Below are 19,575 nucleotides of genomic sequence, written 5' to 3' on the forward strand. Positions count from 1 at the left end.
AAACCGTTATTTCTGCCTGTGGAACAATGCATCAGGAAAACCATTCAAATCATCATGTCAGTTTTATTATTTTCTTTTATTTGTCCTTTCACTGTATTTGTTTGTCTGTTTATGTCTTTTTGTGTGAATGGAGCTGAAAGCTAAGGTTTTGGGGTTTATATTATAGAACAGTTCGATTACTTAGTTGATTAATTTTGCTGGACCAAGTTATTGTATTGTTAATAAATTGCTAAGACTTTTGTTTAAGATGCAAACTAGTGTCTGGAATTGATTATTTACAGAGTTTGCGATTGCTCGTTCAAAATATCCTGGAGAGGAATCATTGCGGTCAATCTTGAGGATCTTTGAAGGTTTTAATTTTACAATATTGCGAATATAGAGGTAGGAAGGCTGATTTCGTTTGACTTGCTGTCTCAGTGTCATAACTGTGGATAGTAGAGTGGGACTTCATGGTGAATGTGGGGGGCTGGGAGCTCTGGAAGAGGAAGGTCACAGTAACTCCTGCCTCTCTATGGACAACAAGGCCAACAGGAAGGTAGGAATCTCTAAGATCATGGGTTCGGGGTGGGGGGAAGTGGACATACTGCTGCTGAAGTAAAAGGTCACATTGCAAACAGGAGGAAGCTAAAAGTTTACTTTCAAACCCTTAAAACCACCAATACCTCCTCTCCCTCAACGCTAATTTATCCAAATATATCACACACCACTCTCCTTATTTCTATACCTATATCGTCTTTCTCTACAGTGGAGATAGATGCAAAGTACTTACTTGAAACCTCAGCTATATTTCCTGGCTCCACACATATATTGTCACTCGGGACCCTAATGGGCCTTACTCTTTCCCTGAATATTCTCTCGCCCTTAATGTACCTTTAAAACATGCTTGGAATTTCTTTGCTGTTACCCATCAATGTTTTTTAATGTCTCCTCTTCGCTCTCCTACATTCTTTTTTAAGCAACCCACTGCATTTTCTATTTTCTTAAAGAGCATCTGCTGATTTGAGTCTTCTGTGTCTACCACAAGTCTTCTTCTTTATCCTTATCCGCACCCACCTTTACGAGAAAATATTAGCCCTGTACTCTCACTATTACTGCTGTGAATGTCTCCCACTGTTTTAATGTGAATTGTCCTGCAGTCAGCTGCTCCTACCTTGTCTTTTACACCCTCCCCCACTTCTCCAACCCCCATAGCCCCCCACACAAGGCTCTAGGCCTTGGAAAACTGAGCTGCTGATCCAGTCCCTCTTTCAGGCAATGTCTCTGTGATCACAATGATACATGCCCTTCAACTAACCTGCTTTACTCTCAAGTCTCCTTGCTTTCAGACAGTTCAGTTTACAAATAAGTAGTCACCCATTTAAGACAGGGATGGAGTAAAAATATTTCATAAAACTGTGGATGTTGGAAATCAGAAAGAAAAACAGAAATTGCTGGAAAATCTCAGCAGCATCTATGAAGAGAAATCAGCACTAATGTTTTGGGTCCAGTGACCCTTCTTCCGAATATTCACTGGACTCGAGCCATTAACTCTGATTTCTCTCCACAGATGCTGCTAGTCCTGCTGAGATTTTTCCAACATCCGCAGTTCTTTCCATTTTTATGGAGTACATGCTCATTTCTGCTCCTATTTCTTACGACCTCACATCCCGAGACTCAGCTGGTAAATCCAGTGCCCAAGATGGTCAATGTGATTTTCTGCAAAGTACATGTGAGTTTACAAGCTTGGGTTTCTGTTTTGATTTTGCCGGATTTCCGAGGTTTGTAAACATTGCAATACATTAGAGACACCTACTATGTTCATTAGAGTCAAGAGGTAGTTCTGGACGTGTTCTTTCCCGTGGAACCGAACCACGGAGTCATCCACCCCCAAAAGCACCTCGATGTTGTAGTTGCCATCGTTCACATGTCTCCGCCTCCTCATCGTTTCAGCCAGCTCCTTGTCAAGGTTGTCATACATGTTGTCCAGATCACCAGCCACACCGAGCTCTGAACCTGGAAACAAACAAACAGGAGCTTATCCTTACAGCTTCTACCAATACAACCAAATGTTGTGATAGACACATATTGCATCTCCACGCAGTAAGTCTCCATGAGTGGTCAAGTGTTCACATGGCTCCAAACTAGGGCAGGGGAGGAGGGGAGGGGGTGCAGTGGACTTGAAGGAAGTTGCTTAAAAATGAAAGAACATCAAAGCAGGAGTGTCTCATTCAGCCTTTTAATTTGATCTTGACTCAACTGCATTTGTGAGAAGATGAGGGCTGCAGGAATCCTGATGAAGAGCTTATGGTCGAAATGTTAACTCTCCTGCTCCTCGGATGCTGCCTGACCGACTGTGCTTTTCCAGCACCACACTCATTGAATCAAAAATCCAGTTGCACACCCTTGCTCTATATTCCTTTATACTCTTGGCTAATAAAGATCTATGACCAGAATCTTGCACCCCTCCACCCCCCCCACCCCACCTCACCCGACCATCAGCAAACTTGCAGGTGGGTGAGGGAACGTGGTGGGAGGGAGCCCTGGACAATTCTCCAGATAGCTTTCCCAAAGCCCTCTGGTGCCTCCCTGTTTGTCAAGTTATAGTGAAAGGGCAGGACCTAGACTGGCCCATCCACCCCATGCTCTCCAATTAAGCCAGTTAATGACCATTTCATAATGACCATGCAGGGACGACAGAGCTGCCAGCAAACAGATTCTTCTTGAGGAGCCATGTCCAACCTCAGGTAACAATCGTGCCTTGGACCTTTGAAATCACAGAATCATAGACTGCCCACACTATGGAAGCAGGCCATTCAGCCCATCGAGTCCACATCAACAGGACGGAGAGCATCCCCACTTAGCCCCCACACCCCACCCCACCTTATAATTCCCACAGCTAATCTACCTACCCTGCACATCCCAGGACACTAAGGGAAATTTAGTGTGGCCAAACACTGAAGGCGCACATCTTCCGGACTGTGGGAGGAAACATGAGAACCCAGAGGAGACCTGCACAGGCCTGGGGAGAATCCACACTGACAGTCGCCCGAGGGTGGAATCGAACCCAGATCCCTGGCTCTATGAGGCAGCAGTGCTAACTTCTAACTACTACCGACCGTTCCCTAAGCAATATTCATCAAATGTTCTCTTTATCCCTGTCACAAGGGACAAGAACACTACGAAGAACGTTTGGGGTTCTGTAAGAAGGTAGCACCAACACAAGTGGTGGATTGACAGGACATCCCTCCTCATTTTATGGTAGCAGCTCAGGCATAAGGTGCCGCTGCCCTTGCCATCTTTACAAGCCAGAATCCCGCCCATCCAGTTGCTAGTCAAACTAGAAAGCCAGGAGGGGACATGCATTAGGTAGGCTGAAGAAATTATATAAAAACTTTAAAAATTGTCTTGATGAAAGGAAATCCCTCTCTGAGTTAATTACTGGGATAGCAGCAACTGCTCTCCCTGTCTATGGCCTCTTCTTTGAGTGAAACTTACCTCCTGCCACCTTCCCCATTAACAGAATTTTGACAGCCTGTGAAATGGCCATTTGAGGACTATTTAAATATTTAAGTTTACTCCCACTTTCTGGTGGTGCAAGAAGACAGCTCACCACCACCTTCTCCAGGGCAGTTCAGGATGGGTAATAAATGCTGGCACAGCCAACGAAACCCACGACCCGTTAACAAATTATGAACAGCATCAGAGCCTGGAGATCTGTCAAGCCAAAGTCCCTTTTTTGATCCAACCTGAATCAGTGGTAATTTGTTCTCTTCATCCATTGTGGAATAAGATACAAAATACTAATTAAACAAGGCAGCAATTTTCTTAATTTTCTTTCAGCGTTGTCTCCATCTGCTCATTTTCTTCTTTATCACTCTCTTTGCCTTAATTTACAGTGGAACCCCTGTGTCCACAGAGTCGTCTTCTGCTGTTTCAGTTATCTGTTGTTCACCACGGCCCGAAAATATTGCATGAAACATTCCAGAAATAATTCAGGGGGCTGCCGGGGAGGTAAGTTTTAACTTACAAGGTTCGCTACTATCCAGGGTTTTGGGCATCTATGGTAGGTCTTGGAAAGCAGATATGGGGGGGGGCATGTACTGGCTAAAATGTTTGGTTTTACCTTTGAATCCTTTGCAACTTCATTTTCCCTCAAGTTCCACTTTTTCACCTCACAATATTCTGTCCTTTTTTGATTTACTTTCTTATATATCTGGCCCAGTCTGTCAAGTTCTAACATTGTTTTTCAGTTTACATTTTATTTCAGCATGACAGCTGTGTTTTACTTCAATTGTTAATAATTGTTAACAAAGTACATATGTTGGAAGTTGATGGCAGATTTAGTTTAACACAGACATGTGTAACACGCTACAAGTTAGAAGAACAAATAGATAACATGTACACGGATATGTTCAAAGCGAAGGCAAATGTTAAAGGAGACTGTAAGTCTTTGGGGATTTTATCTGAACAGATAAACCAATTGGATTGCAGCAATAGAAACAGCCATAGGATACTGAACCACATTGTCAAAGTAGTAGAAATAAAGGCAAACATTATAGTGTTTTAGTGATACCACTGGATGTTAAGTGACAAGAGACATTTAAGTGCTGGAGACAGTGAGAGTGAAACCACAAAGCTGATCCCCGAGTTTAGGGACAGAATAATGACGAATGCCAAACCAGACTTCTAAATCTGAAAGCAAAATGCGTACATATAATCAGAAAGTTAACTTGGAATATTAATAAAATGAGAGTGTGGGAGTAGAAGTATACATCTTCAAGCTGGTGAAACATTTGCTACCTGGGCACTTATCTTTACGTAAAGACTGAAACCATATCTACGACCAAGAAGGAGAAAGTGAGGACTGCAAATGCTGGAGCTCAGAGGCGAAGAGTGTGGTCCTGGAAAAGCACAGCAGGTCCGGCAGCATCCGAGGAGCTGGAGAATCAACGTTTCAGGCATAAGGCCTTCATCAGGACTCGGACTAGACCTGTTGAAGGGCTTATGCCTGAAACGTTGATTTCCTGCTCCTTGGATGCTGCCTGACCGGCTGTGCCTTTCCAGCACCACACTCTCATCTCTACTAACAAGAAGGTTGGTAACCATTGATTGCACATATTAAGCCACTGGAAATGAATCACAGGTGACATGAGGAGAATTTATTTTATATGAGTTGTCGTGACTTGGGCTACACTATGGGCAGGTCTGCCATAACATATGTTTTGTTAACATGAATTGGCTGTAACACGATTGGGTGAATAGTGATCGTTTTTTCTAAAATGCGAACTTTTAAAATGTGTGTTGGCAAATGGCCCTTGGGAGGAAGTTAACCCCAAATAGAAAGAGTTCAGAACAAGGAATGTAACCAGGAATAAACATGCGACTGTGGAATCCCTAGATGTTAGGAAGTATATGGAGCAGGATAAGGCAAAAAAAAAGAGGTTCAGACACTGAGATTTCAATTCTGCAGGAAGTCAAGAGGATTGTAGGAAGTGCAGGGATGAAATTACAAAAGCAAATAGGAAATCATAGTGAAGAATGAAGTAATATTAGTAACTAAAGGAAATCCCAAAGCTGATTTACAAACACACGAAAAGCAAGTGGATGCTGAAAGAGAGAGTGGGGTCCACTAATCTACTGTCAGAAACTACCCCTAAATAATGATGGCGAATAGTTTGGGTTAGAAACAAAAGTGACCTCTTCAAATCTATCACTGAAAGTATTGTATTTGGAGGAATATACTATACATTGCCTAAAGCAGGCACCTGGCCAACTGTATATACAATATCCAAAAATACTTGAATTTGTAAACAGTATCGCAGAAGTTAGGCACCGTGTATGTGATTATCTCACAGGCGGTGGTTCAGTTTACAGCACTGGACAACGAAGGTGAATACAACTAACTTCAACTGGTCTGAATCTGCAAACAAGATTGTTCAAAGCTGCGTTTGGGAATAGAAATGCCAAACATAAAAATAGAAAACAATAATTAATTATTAAAATCTTAAATGCCAATGTTAATTCAGTCATGGAGCTGGGCAATAACTCAAACAACTTTCATGCATTTATCAAATACATTTTGAAATTTTAGCGTTTTAGGACAGGAAACTAATGGCTTTACAGTTGTGATTACATCCCATGAATACAATAAAATACATACGTCAGTAGTCAAGCTGACAGTTCATAACAGCAGAATTTTGTCTTCTTGCTTTCACAAGTTTGGTGGGGTTAATAAGAGAATGAGCACAGAGATTGGAGCCTGCCACTGGCTACTTCTTTATGTCAAGGAATAAGATTTGCATTATCGTTCTTTGATTCACACTTATTCTCCTGCATCACTCAATGATGTACACTGCCTGATTTTCATATACACTCACTCTGACTTACATGTTCACACTCTTTTACAAAAGCTCACACTCTTTTCCTCTCTTCAATTCCCTCATTCAGTCACTCAGTCTTGTTCAGCAACATAACCTCCCACATTCACTCCTTTATTTTCATATACACTCATTTACACTCATATATACTATTCAGTCATGTACACCATTTACTCATGTGCACCATTCACTCATAGACACTCACATACACTATTCACTCACATACATTATTCACTCAAAGACACTATTCACTCACATACACTATTCACTCACATACACTATTCACTCATATATACTATTCACTCATATACACCATTCACTCATATACACTATTCACTCACATACACTATTCCCTCACATACACTATTCACTCACATACACTATTCACTCATATACACTATTCACTCACATTCACTATTCACTCATATACACTATTCACTCATATACACTAATATAAACATTCACTCAGTCTTGTTCAGCAACATAACCTCTCACATGCACTCCTGTTTTCTCATATACACTCACTCTCTAACAGCTCCGCGCTCTCAATTCCTCACTCATTCTTTTACCCAGTCATTTCTTAAATCACACTTTTACTCTCCCTCTTGTTCAATAATCTCATTCATTTCTCCCCCTCACTCAGTGAAACAATGTTTTTATGTTCGTAATCACATTTGTTTTTTGGCGTGAGTTCATGTCGCACCATGGCAGCTAATGAATTTGAATTCAGTTTATAAGTCTGGAATGTAAAGCGAGTCTCGATGATGGTGACCATGTCAACCAACATTGATCGTTGCTGAAATCCAATGTGGCTCAACAATGTCTTTTAGGGAGGGACACATGTCATCCTTACCTGGTACAGCCCACATTTGACTCCAGACCCATATCAATGTGCTGGACTCTTAATTGCCTTCTAAAATGGCCCAGGAAACCATTCACTTCAAGTGCAATTAGGGATGGGCAAGAAATTCTGACCATGCCAGAAGTCTCCACCATCCAAAGAATGAATCAAAAAATAATTGTATGTCAGTTTAAAAGGGTCTGCAAAGGATAATACTCAGAAGTGCATGAGCCACACTCAAGTCATACAGACTTGTGAGCAGAACAACTTAGGATCTCAAAGGAGCGAGATCTAACATCTGACAATCCTAGTCTCTGCAACAATGTCTATCATAAAATGTAAGCTGTAACTTGTTGCGAACATGCAATCAACTGTACTTCATTAACAACGGCAGGATTCATAGAGTGAAGTCACAAACAGGCAGGAATCCCCCATTTTAGCCACAAAAGGGAAAATTACTCTATTTAGCTGAAAGAAGATGTGAATTCTCTACCTTAGCCAGAAAATTTGGGAAGACCCACCAGCACATAAGCAAAGAGCAAGGAACTGTTAATGCTATGAAATAAAGCACTTCTCAGAAAACCAACAGAAAACATGCAACAGAAATAATAAGACTTATGTTGGAGATGGGCCAAATAGAGTAAAAAATTGGACTCTTGAAGGAAGCAATTTCTGAGATACAGAATAGCTTCCTAACTAAGATGCTAAATCAAAAGCTGAACAAGTAAATACAATTGTACATTCAATTGGGAATATAGCTAACCATGTTATGGCTCACCAAGAGATAAACAAAGCCACATTTAGTTCTAAGGTGAAATACCTTATGAAAGGTTTTCAATACTTTTTCAAAATTAAGAATTTTGATCAAGAATTGTATTAGTTCTGAGGTTAAATACTTTGTGAATCGTTTTAATACTTTAATACTCAAGATTTATAGAAAAGTTCTGTATCCAGTGGAATCCACACATTATTTCATGAATGATCTCTGCAGATTTGGTGAGAAATGCAACTATGGTGGCTTCAAGTCAGGAATCGCAAAAGATGGAATTGTCGCAGGAACGGCTGGTGAGTCTTTATCAGTTTGATTACAGTCTAAAGAAGACATAACATGGAACAAGACTCCAGATGGCAAGTGAACCTGAAGTCCAGAAGCAACATAATTCTGCCCTAAGAGGAGAAGGTGATCCTTCACACAGGATATCAGCAATATCTATTCAATTCTTAACATACAAAGTCACAAACAGCAAGAAGTCAGTATAGAGAGGGACAGATGCCAGACAGTAACATTCCTAGTCAGCACAATAAATCAAAGAAACTTCACAAGCAAACAGTACTTAGCCAATAAAAGTAAATGTTTCATCTGTTACACAACCTGTCATTTCCAGAAAACATGAAGAATGCAATTTCAGAAGAGGAAGAAATCAAATAGCTACCCATGCAAAGAGTTCATAAGGTAAATATTTCTACAAAAAAAAATTCTACTGTCTTCCAAGGGAAAACAGGTGATCTGCACATTACATTTTGGCCAGACAATATTTATGTCAATGGTCACCTCACAAATTTCAAGTTAGAGACTTGGGTGAGTATTATCACATTATCAGATAAAGTCAAAAATCACATGAAACCAGGTTATAATCCAACCTGGTGTTGTGTGACTTTTGACTTTGTCCAACACTGGCACCTCCATATCATGGTTACTATCAGGTAGCAAGCAGTGGCTAAGAAAATACTGTTTACAACTGACAATGGTGCAAGTTTATGGTCAATGAGATCCAGCACTTAAGATTAAAGGTACACTGTAAGTAACTCTTGAATTTAAGGGGTGCCAATTGTATGCATACTTCCTATACGTACTGCACGAGACTCATGGCAGAATCAACAAAACACAGAATTCATTGAAATTAGATAGGCTAGCTGAAGAAATTTGTTCCAAACTGTCAACAGGATGAGAACCTGACACTGTACTGGATTGGTTCAAACATTTTCACCTACTACTGACAATGAAGAGTACTCAGACTGCAAGAGCCAGCTAGGTTTTGTAAGGAACGAAAAAGATAGCCAATGTGCAGCACACCATGCTTGTGCCAACTAGAAAATCTAATCTTGATACAATTTGGGAGCAGGTTAGCTCAGTTGGCTAAGCTGCTGGTTTACAATGCAGAGGCATTGCTGAAAGAATCGGTTCAATTCCTAGGGTTACCATGAAGGCCTGGTCTTCTCAACCTCACTTAAGGTATGGTGACCCTCAGGTAAAATGACTACAAATCATCTCTCTCATGAGAGTAAACATATTGAAAGTGTGGTGACATTACCTTTTACAACCTGGTGAACAAATCGCTTTGACAGATCCAAATCTGGTATTAGATGCTAAGGTGACTCAGAAGAGGCAACTTCAAACAAAATATATGACCTGCTAATCTTCCCAGGAAGAATCCTCAGTAATGAGGCAGAGGTTACGGCAATCCTCAAATCACAGAACTGAGAAAGTAAACATGTTGGTTTGACTAATAATGCAATCATTAGGAGAGAATCCAAATCAATCCACATGCTTACGTGCCTTACCATATATCTGCAGACAGATCGAGAATAAAAATCTGCTAAAAGAACTGAAGATGTGATGAATAAAATTCTATTGAAGCCACCACTGAGAAGGAACAACTCGCGTCTAACAATTGCAGAAACTGCAAGGAAAAACTTGCCTGTTATAGAGATTAAGGATACTGCAAGGGAGGTAAAACCAGTCTGTCTGCAGGGAAGACACCCGTTTGTGATGGAAATTCTGGAGATTAAAGTTCCTAAGTTTAAAATGATCTACAAACTTCAGTCCATGCGAAAGAGAATTAAAGTTAACTGCCCTTCACTCAGCAAATCACCACTCTTCCACGTTCAAAGAAAAGACAGTCCATGAAAATACTGAAATCTCCAAATCACTTGAATTTATAATGCTAGAGACTTGGGGGGAAATAGAGTAGTGGAAAATGTAAACATATACACACAATGAGAAAAATTGCTTGTTAGGAGCTATGTATGAGTCTGAAAGCGTTAATAATGAGGAGCATTATCTGCAGCATCCACTATGTTGACATCATGTGGACTTGTGGCAGAACACTTAAAATGTTGAAGGAGGAGCCCTCACATCTCATCCTCTATCAAATCTCTATAACAATGTCTATCAGATCTATGTAACCTGTAACTAGTTGCTAATACACATTCAAGCATATATTATTAATTGCAAGTAACTCTCCTATTTAGACGTGAAAGTAGTTTTCCTCTACATATTAGACTGTCAAGACTAAAGTTTCCGACACTTAAAAGAGGCAGCAACTTCCATCATGAGCAGCAGCTGAAACAGACTTTGTTGGTTCTCTCTCTGACTCTCACATTCACTCACTTTGCTCTCATGGTTTGTCATGCTGTTTAAAACAACTGACTGCACCAGTATAAAAAAAAACTCTTCTTTCAAAATTTGAAAATAATGGTTGTACCTGTTCCTTCCACTGATTAACAAACACTGCTTTGTGGAAGGAAATGGGACACCATCTGTTCAGTGGTTTCAGGCAACACTTTTGTTATGGCAGCTGTTGTCATTCTAGATTGAGTTTCAAAAGCTGTTAAGGTTTTCAGTTCAATATCTGGTCTATTGCTCTGAAAAGGATCGCAACCTTTAAGAGGCTGTAATAACAGAATATGCTTTTGATGTGATTTCTTGTTTGTTTACCAAGTTAACAGGCACTTGAAGAATTATTTTTGCACTGTATTTGTACATAAACTGTGTACAACTACTTGTATTCTTTGTTCCTTCTGGCATCAATTATAGTATGTTTTAATTTATTAAATATTCATTCTTCAGCCTCTTTTAAATAGTTGCATTTCTCAGAACCTTGATTAATTTTGATATTCTCAAGTTCCATTTTCTGCTCACTGTTAAGGTTTTCAAAGGTATTCCTCAGCTTTAGCTAATGTTTGGTGGGCTGTTTGAGTTTTAAGAACATTTATTTTAATGTATTAAGTTAATTTTGACGGCCTTTTCTTAATGTTATAAGCTTATCTCTCATACATAATGATTTCTTCCAATTTGGTATGAATTTGTGTCAATGCTCTGAGATGTCTTTGATGCCTAACAAAGATTCCTTTCCAACTCCATAATCTGAGACTTGTCAGATACGGTGATCACTTTACTACCTTCACAAAACATTAAAGCATTATTGATTTTTATTTATAACTCAATTTGACATCTTACAATAGTTCATATCCTATTCTGTCTGTTCATTTATCATCACTTTACTGATTGTGTCTGTTCATTGCACTTAGCCTGTTACATTTGCTGTTCCTCTACCTGAATTCCATTTCCTGCTGCTTTGTCAAGGTCCATCTGGATAGGTGTAACAAGATCGGTTAGAGTCAACATGGATTTATGAAGGGGAAATCATGCTTGACTAATCTTCTGGAATTTTTTGAGGAAGTAACTCTGAAGATGGATGAGGGAGATCCAGTAGATGTAGTGTACCTGGACTTGCAGAAAGCTTTTGATAAAGACCCACATAGGAGGTTAGTGAGCAAAATTAGGGCGCATGGTATTGGGGGCAAAGTAATAACTTGGATTGAAAGTTGGTTGGCTGACAGGAAACAAAGAGTAGTGATAAACGGCTCCCTTTCGGAATGGCAGGCGGTGACCAGTGGGGTACCACAGGGATCAGTGCTGGGACTGGAGCTTTTTACAATATATATTAATGATATAGAAGATGGTATTATTAATAACATCAGCAAATTTGCTGATTATACTAACCTGGGTGGCAGGGTGAAATGTGAGGAGGATGTTAGGAGATTACAGGGTGACCTGGACAGGTTAGGTGAGTGGTCAGATGCATGGCAGATGCAGTTTAATGTGGATAAATGTATTGTTATCCACTTTGGTGGCAAGAACAGGAAGGCAGATTACTACCTAAATGGAGCTGAAAATGTGTTGATGGAAAAGCGCAGCACGTCAGGCAGCATCCAAGGAGCAGGAGAATCGACGTTTCGGGCATGAGCCCTTCTTCAGGAAGGGCTCATGCCCGAAATGTCAATTCTACTGCCTCTTGGATGCTGCCTGACCTGCTGCACTTTTCCAGCAACACATTTTCAGCTCTGATCACCAGCATCTGCAGTCCTCACTTTTTTCTTACTACCTAAATGGAATCAATTTAGGTAAAGGGGCAGTACAAAGAGATCTGGGTGTTCTTGTACACCAGTCAATGAAGGTAAGCATGCAGGTACAGCAGGTAGTGAAGAAGGCTAATAGCATGCTGGCCTTCATAACAAGAGGGATTGAGTATAGAAGCAAAGAGGTTCTTCTGCAGCTGTACAGGGCCCTGGTGAGACCACACCTGGAGTATTATGTGCAGTTCTGGTCTCCAAATTTGAGGAAAGACATTCTGGCTATTGAGGGAGGGCAGCATAGGTTCACGAGGTCAATTCTTAGAATTGTGGGATTATCTTACACTGAAAGACTGGAGCGACTGGGCTTGTATACCCTTGAGTTTAGAAGACTGAGAGGGGATCTGATTGAGACAAACAAGATTATTAAAGGATTGGACACTCTGGAGGCAGGAAACATGTTTCCGCTGATGGGTGAGTGTCGATCCAGAGGACACAGCTTAAAAATACGGGGTAGACCATTTAGGACAGAGATGAGGAGAAACATCTTCACCCAGAGAGTGGTGGCTGTGTGGAATGCTCTGCCCCAGAGGGCAGTGGAGGCCCAGTCTCTGGGTTCATTTAAGAAAGAGTTGGGTAGAGCTCTCAAGGATTGTGGAATCAAGGGTTATGGAGATAAGGCAGGAACAGGATACTGATTAAGGATGATCAGCCATGATCATATTGAATGGTGGTGCAGGCTCGAAGGGCAGAATGGTCTACTCCTACACCTACTGTCTATTGTCTATTGTCTAGCTATTGTCTATTGTCCCTTCCATTTCTACCAAGTGTTGTTTTGTAGGTGACACTAATTGAGACTCATATTTGGCAGTTTATCAACACTTTGTCTTCAACACCTTGAGGTATAGGAGTTGCCTGACCTGAACTTTACTTGACTCCTGAGCAAGTCTGCGGGGAGTCAGTATTGATTGAATCAATCACACCAGTTCACAGCCGAGTTCACAGCTTGGTCAAGGCCTGTGCAAAGTCCAGGTGCGAAGGCAGAGGCATGATTTCCCCCATTGCTCTGTGTAATTCCACTAGGCTGTCAATGGGCTTCATTGATGCCAGAGTTGAGAGTGCGTTGCTGGAGGAGCACAGCAGATCAAGCAGCATCTGAGGCACAGGAAAATCGACGTTTCGGGCATAAGCCCTTCATCAGGAATTCTGTCTCCTTCACTGGACGCCAGCTATTCACAATGTGGGCTAATGATTTAGATGAGGGAATTAGCTATAATATCTCAAAATCTGCAGATGACAAAAAGCCGGGGTGAAAGCGTGGGCCGTGAGGAGGATGCAGAGATGTTACAGCGTGATTTGGATAAACTGAACAAGTGGCCAAAGGTACAGCAGATGCAGTATAATGTGGATAAATATGAGGTTATCCATTTTAGAAGCAAAAAAGGAAGGCAGATTCTTATTTAAATGGCTGTCAATGGAGAAAAGGAATGATCAACGAGACCTAGTTGTCATCATGCACCAGCAGTTGAATGTAAGTGTTTAGGTACAGAAGGCCATAAAGAAGGCAAATTGTATGTTGGTCTTCATAGCAAGAGGATTCAAGTGGCATTGTGGCTGAGTGGTTAGCACTGTTGCCTCGCAGCACCAGGGGACCCGGGTTTGATTCCACCGTCAGGGCAACTATCTGTGTGGAGTTTGCACATGCTGTCCATATCTGCATGGGTTTCCTACAGGTGTTCTGCTTTCTTCCCACAAGTCCAAAGATGTGCAGGTTAAGTGAATGAGCCATGCTAAATTGCCCATAGTGTCCAGGGATGTAGGCATGGAAAATGCAGGGCGGGTCTGGATGGGATACTCTTTGGACGGTCGTAATGGACTCAATGGGCCAAATGGCCTGCAAAGAGTCATTCCTGAAGAAGGGCTCATGCCCGAAACATCGATTCTCCTGCTCCTCGGATGCTGCCTGACCGGCTGAGCTTTTCCAGCACTATAGTCTCGACTGCTTCAATACTGTAGTAATTCTATGAGTACAGGATCTGCAATGTCTTGTTGCAATTATACAGGGCATTGGTCAGGCTGGGACATTGGTTCTCTTTAGTGCTATGATGACAATAAAACCAATCTGACCAATGTCATAGTCCTAACAGCCAATCACATAATGAGCGATGTAAGATAATAACAGTGTTTGCCTGACAGTTTTTGAAAGCTCAACAGTAAGAGCTAATGTGAGAATGAAAATAGTGATGTAACTCTGCCTTTGTAGTTAGTTCAGCAGTTCCATGTGATAATTGGACTCATGTGAAATGAAGGTTAATCATTTCAACATCTAATGCACATTTCATTAAGGCCCACAAAGGCACAGTCAGGGGAAATAAACTGTTTTCCTTTCATTATCCACAATATAAAGTGGATTTTAAAAATTCCTCTTTTGGGATTAAGAGGTTTATCAACAACCTATGTATGATGGGCAATGAGGAACATGTAATTGCATAGTCTCTCCCTGTTTATGGAAGTCTCACCTTAATTAGAGTCATAGAGATGTACAGCATGAAAACAGACCCTTCGATCCAACCCGTCCATGCCAACGCAATCTAGTCCCAGCTGCCAGCACCCGGCCTATTTCCCTCCAAACCCTTCCTATTCAAATACCCATCGAAATGCCTCTTAAATGTGCAATTGTACCTGCCTCCACCACTTCCTCTGGCAGCTCATTCCATACCCATACCACCCTCTGTGTGAAAAATCTGAGCACAGCTAAGAAATGATGAGGTCCGACCGCTGAAATCCCACCTCTATAATATTGCGGGGCTGGGCATTTGGTGAGGAATAATTTCAATGTAACTCAGAAAAGTCCTCTCTTTAGAAGCGATGAAAATTGAATTCCAGAGTATGGGATTGGTGGAAAACCTCTTCCATTTAATCTTGGTGGCTAAACCTGGGAATTCCCTTCATAGTCTCAAATGCTTGGGCTTAATTGGTTAGGAAGGCAATGATTGGGAACTCAGACACCCAGCCTGTTGTCCTCGGAAGTTCCATTGTTTACCAGGAGCACAGGGTTAGGAATCAATTGGCTCTGACTGGGTAGACGAAAAGCTCAATTTGGATAAGTGTATGACGATTGATCCCCCTTTTTCTACCTAGGGAGTATGCACACTTCTATGAAGAAATCACAACAATACAGCCTGGCTATAGCCCATTAGAGGACAATGATTCTATATGGTCATCAGCTTTTAGCAGATATCACTGAGATTACACCAATACACATTCTGCTGGGCCAAGATTACTATTGCTGCTTGGTGACCTGTAATCCCTTTTCTCTTTCCTTTTGCTACAGGAAAGTACCATTAAAATACCTGCAACTGAGGCAAACATTACACTCCAACCAGTCTACGGTACTGAACAGGTGACAGAAAGTGACAAAAGGAATACAGTCACATGCCAAATGCAATTTCTACTGGTTAATTTCAGCCAACATTAGGTTAAAATCATTGAGTCATAAAGGTCTATAGGACAGAAAAAAGGCCATTTTTCCCCATTCAGTCTGTGCCAGCCAAAAATACGAACCTAATTATTCTAATCCCATTTTCCAGCACTTAGCCCATAACCTTCTGTGCCTTGGAACTGCAAGTACATATTGAAATATTTAAAGGTTTCTGCTCTTACCAGTCAGTCAGTTCCAGATTCCCACCACCCTCTGAATAATTTTTTTCCACAAATTCCTTCTAAATCTCCTGCTCCTTACCTTAAATCTATGTCCTCAGTCACTGATCCTTCCACCAACAGGAACAACTTCTTCCTATCTGTCCCTCAGAGTCTTATACATTTAAATCAAGCAACCCCTCGGTCTCCTCTGCTCCAAGGAAAACATCCCAGAATATCCAGACTCTTTTCGCAACTAAAACTCTCCAGCCCAGGCAACATCTTGGTAAATCTCCTCGGCACTGTCTCCAGTGCAATCACACCCTTCCTATAATGTGGATTCCCGAACTGCATACAGTAATCTCACCATGGACATAGCGAAGTTCTGTGCAGTACCAACAATCACCTCGCTACTCTTAAATTCTATGCTAATAGAAAACATAAGAACTAGGAGCAGGATAGGCAATTCAACCCCTCAAGCCTGCTATGCCATTTCATACAGTCATGGCTGATCACATCTAGGCCTGAATTCCACTTTTCCGCCCTCTCTTCACTACCCATTAACCCATTAACTCAAAATCTGTCTACCTTCTCCTCAAATTTACTCCCCTGCAATCTGACACCATGGATTCCAAAGAATTCCAATCCTTTGAGGGAAGTAATTTCTCCTCATCTCTGTTTTAAATCTGCTATCCCTTTCCAAGCTGAGCAGACAAATGCCTACTGTGTGGCATCAGTTTGAGTTGGAGTCAGTTCCCTTGCTGTAAACACTGATTAACTTCAGGGGCCGGTGTTGAGCCGGTGTTGTACCTTGTGGCATTGGTGACAGCTGCACTGGTGAGGTCCGGTGAGGACTCAGGGCGACGAGGGCGTTGGTGGAGGTGAAATAGCGCCAAAACATGGTAACTCTTGTTCCAGTGGCAATAGTGGTGCAGTGAAGGGGAGTCATGGCTGGTTACCAGACCCACAGCTGAGCATCCAACAAGAAGGGCTGGAAAGTTGAGTACTATTTCTTAATTTTTCTGCCTTTGTCTTCTGTGTTTTGGTTTAGTTTTGTGTTTTAAAATGGCGCTGGAGAGTGCTGACACTGTACAACTCTTTTCACTGTATTTTTTTAACAAACTGTACGTGACAATAAATAAATAAAATGAAGCCGTGTCCTCTCACCCCACATGCCTTTTTAACCACATTACTTACCTTAATTACCATTACATTAAGGGACTGAGGGACATGCACACCAAGGTACCATTGATTCTCAGTACATCCTAGGATCTGACTATTCATCATGTATTGTCTTGCCTTGTTTGTCCTGCCCAAGTCTATCACCTCACACTTATTAGATTAAATTAGATTAGATTAGATTCCCTACCATGTGGAAACAGGCCCAACAAGTCCACACCGACCCTATGAAGAGCAACCCCTACATTTACCCCTGACTAATGCACCTAACACTACGGGCAATTTAGCATGGCCAATTCACCTGACCTGCACATCTTTGGACTGTGGGAGAAAACCAGAGCAGTCGCAGGAAACCCACGCAGACACGGGGAGGATGTGCAAACTCCACACAGACAGTTGCCCGAGGCAGGGACTGAACCTGAATCCCTGGCGCTGTGAGGCAACAGTGCTAACCACTGAGCCACCGTGCCACCCCAATCTGGATTGAATTCCATTTGCCAGTGATCAGTTTATATATATCCTCCTATAATCCAAGGTGAACTTCCTCACGATACACCAACCTACCAAATTTTGCATCATCTGTGAAATTATTGATCAACCCTCCAACATTCAAGCCAAAATCATTTATATAAACCATATACAGGAAGGCCCCAACACTCAACTCTGCAGAGTCCCGTTGGATACAGGCTTCCAGACACAAATACCCCCCTCGACCATCAACTTCTGCTTCCTTCCACTCTGAGTCCGACTAGCCAAATTTACTTGAATTCCATGGGCTGCTGCCTTTGCTATCTGTCTCCATGCAGGATCTTATCAAAGGTCTTGCTGAAGTCCATTATCAAATACATTGCCCTCGTCTACACACTTGGTCACCTCTTCGAAAAAATTCTGACAAATTGGTCAGACATATCTCTCTTTAACATAACCATTCTGACTGTTCTCGATTAATCCCTACCACTCCAAGTGCAGATTAATTTTGTCCCTCAGAATTGCTTTCAATAGTTTCTGCAATACTGAGATTAGACTGACTGGTCTGTAGTTTTCTGGTTTACCCATTGCTACCTTCCATATTGGTACCATAATGGCTGTCCTCCAGTCATAGAGTCATACAGTCCTCTGGCACCTCTCCTGTAACCAAAGAGGAATTGCAATCTTTTTCAGTACCCCTGTTATTTTGCCTCACTCAATGGCCTGACATATATATTCATCCAGCCCTGAAGATCTATCGACTTTTAAAGCCACCACACCATTCAGAATCTCCTGTCTATTCTCATTTCTTCAATTACATCACAGTCCTTCTCCCTGATTTCCATGCCTAGCTCAACCCTCTCACTAGCAATCAGTGACACAAAGTATTCCAATAGAAGTCTACCTACATCCTCCAACTCCATGCACAAATTACTTCTGTGGTCTTTGGTGGGCCCTAACTGGCAATGCAGCGTAAAGGGCAGGATTTAACAGTGGTATGAGGATTCCACAGCTAGGGTCAAATGTAGGGAAGGATGAGTAATTCAATAATCAGTGGCATCCTGGGTTACTTCACCAAGCTACTGACCCTATTAAAGATGACTGCATGCACCATGAGCATACCTCAAAAGCAGATGTTGTAAATGAGCATGAATAAGGTCTGAAAGAGTTAATGCTTCTGCTAACTTGGCTCCTAGAAAGCTTTAAATCACTGCTGTAATGGACTCCTTGTAAATTAATGTGGAATCTTTAGTTAAAGGTTACTGGACTTGGGAAAAAAGTAATAGATTCTATTAGAATGATCATAATGTTAATTTTAAATTTAAATCTGAGAACATCATCCAAGATGCAAGAATATGGTTGCAACCAGGCAGTTTCTATTAATCCACAGTCTGTTTCATGCATTTGTGATGGTAACACAGTAGCTGTGGCAGTACCAATCTGTGGAAGATGTTTAGGGTGAAGGATTTTTCTGTTTAGAAGTGTGTTTAGATATTTTGGCATCGTTGGGTCTCAAAATATGGAGATCCCTCCCACAGATTCGACTTCCACCTGGTTTGATCCATTGAGTACACCATGCATAAGTGAGTATAGAAATGGGAGGATAATGCAGCTGAATCCATACCTGGCCAGTTAATGCTGAAGGACCAACATGGTGAGGTGATGGCCTAATGGTATTATCACTGGACTATTAGTACTGCCACAGCCAATGGTAGAATTTGAGTTTGATAAAATCTAGAATAGGAGTCTGATGATGACCACTTTCTATTCCTGGGACATTGGGACCTTTTCTGGGGAAATGGGTGCTGCTTAGGCTGGATGGGTTTCAGCTCAACAGAGCCCAACTGACCATTGTCCCTGAGGCTTGGTTTGCTAAAGTTTTGGGAAAATGTTTAGCCTAATTTTCAGGGTGATGCATCTAGAATGCAGCATCAAATAAATGACAAATGAGGTGCA

General features: G+C 41.5%; 1 protein-coding gene across 3 annotated transcripts in view; it reads right to left on the reverse strand.

Annotated features, from left to right (window-relative positions):
• The window catches only part of LOC122564950 (A disintegrin and metalloproteinase with thrombospondin motifs 3-like), a 258,075-nt gene that overhangs the window by 110,319 nt on the left and 128,181 nt on the right, over window positions 1-19,575 (reverse strand). For all 3 annotated transcript variants that reach the window (XR_006316046.1, XM_043720492.1, XM_043720502.1), the window contains one exon: window positions 1,793-1,992. Coding sequence is in view for 2 of the 3 variants with exons in the window: in XM_043720492.1 (XP_043576427.1) it covers window positions 1,793-1,992 (200 nt within the window). In the remaining variant the exon portion in view is untranslated. The remainder of the gene's footprint in view (window positions 1-1,792; window positions 1,993-19,575) is intronic.

Source organism: Chiloscyllium plagiosum, chromosome 2 (genome assembly GCF_004010195.1).
Source record: "Chiloscyllium plagiosum isolate BGI_BamShark_2017 chromosome 2, ASM401019v2, whole genome shotgun sequence".
Lineage (NCBI taxonomy): Eukaryota > Metazoa > Chordata > Chondrichthyes > Orectolobiformes > Hemiscylliidae > Chiloscyllium > Chiloscyllium plagiosum.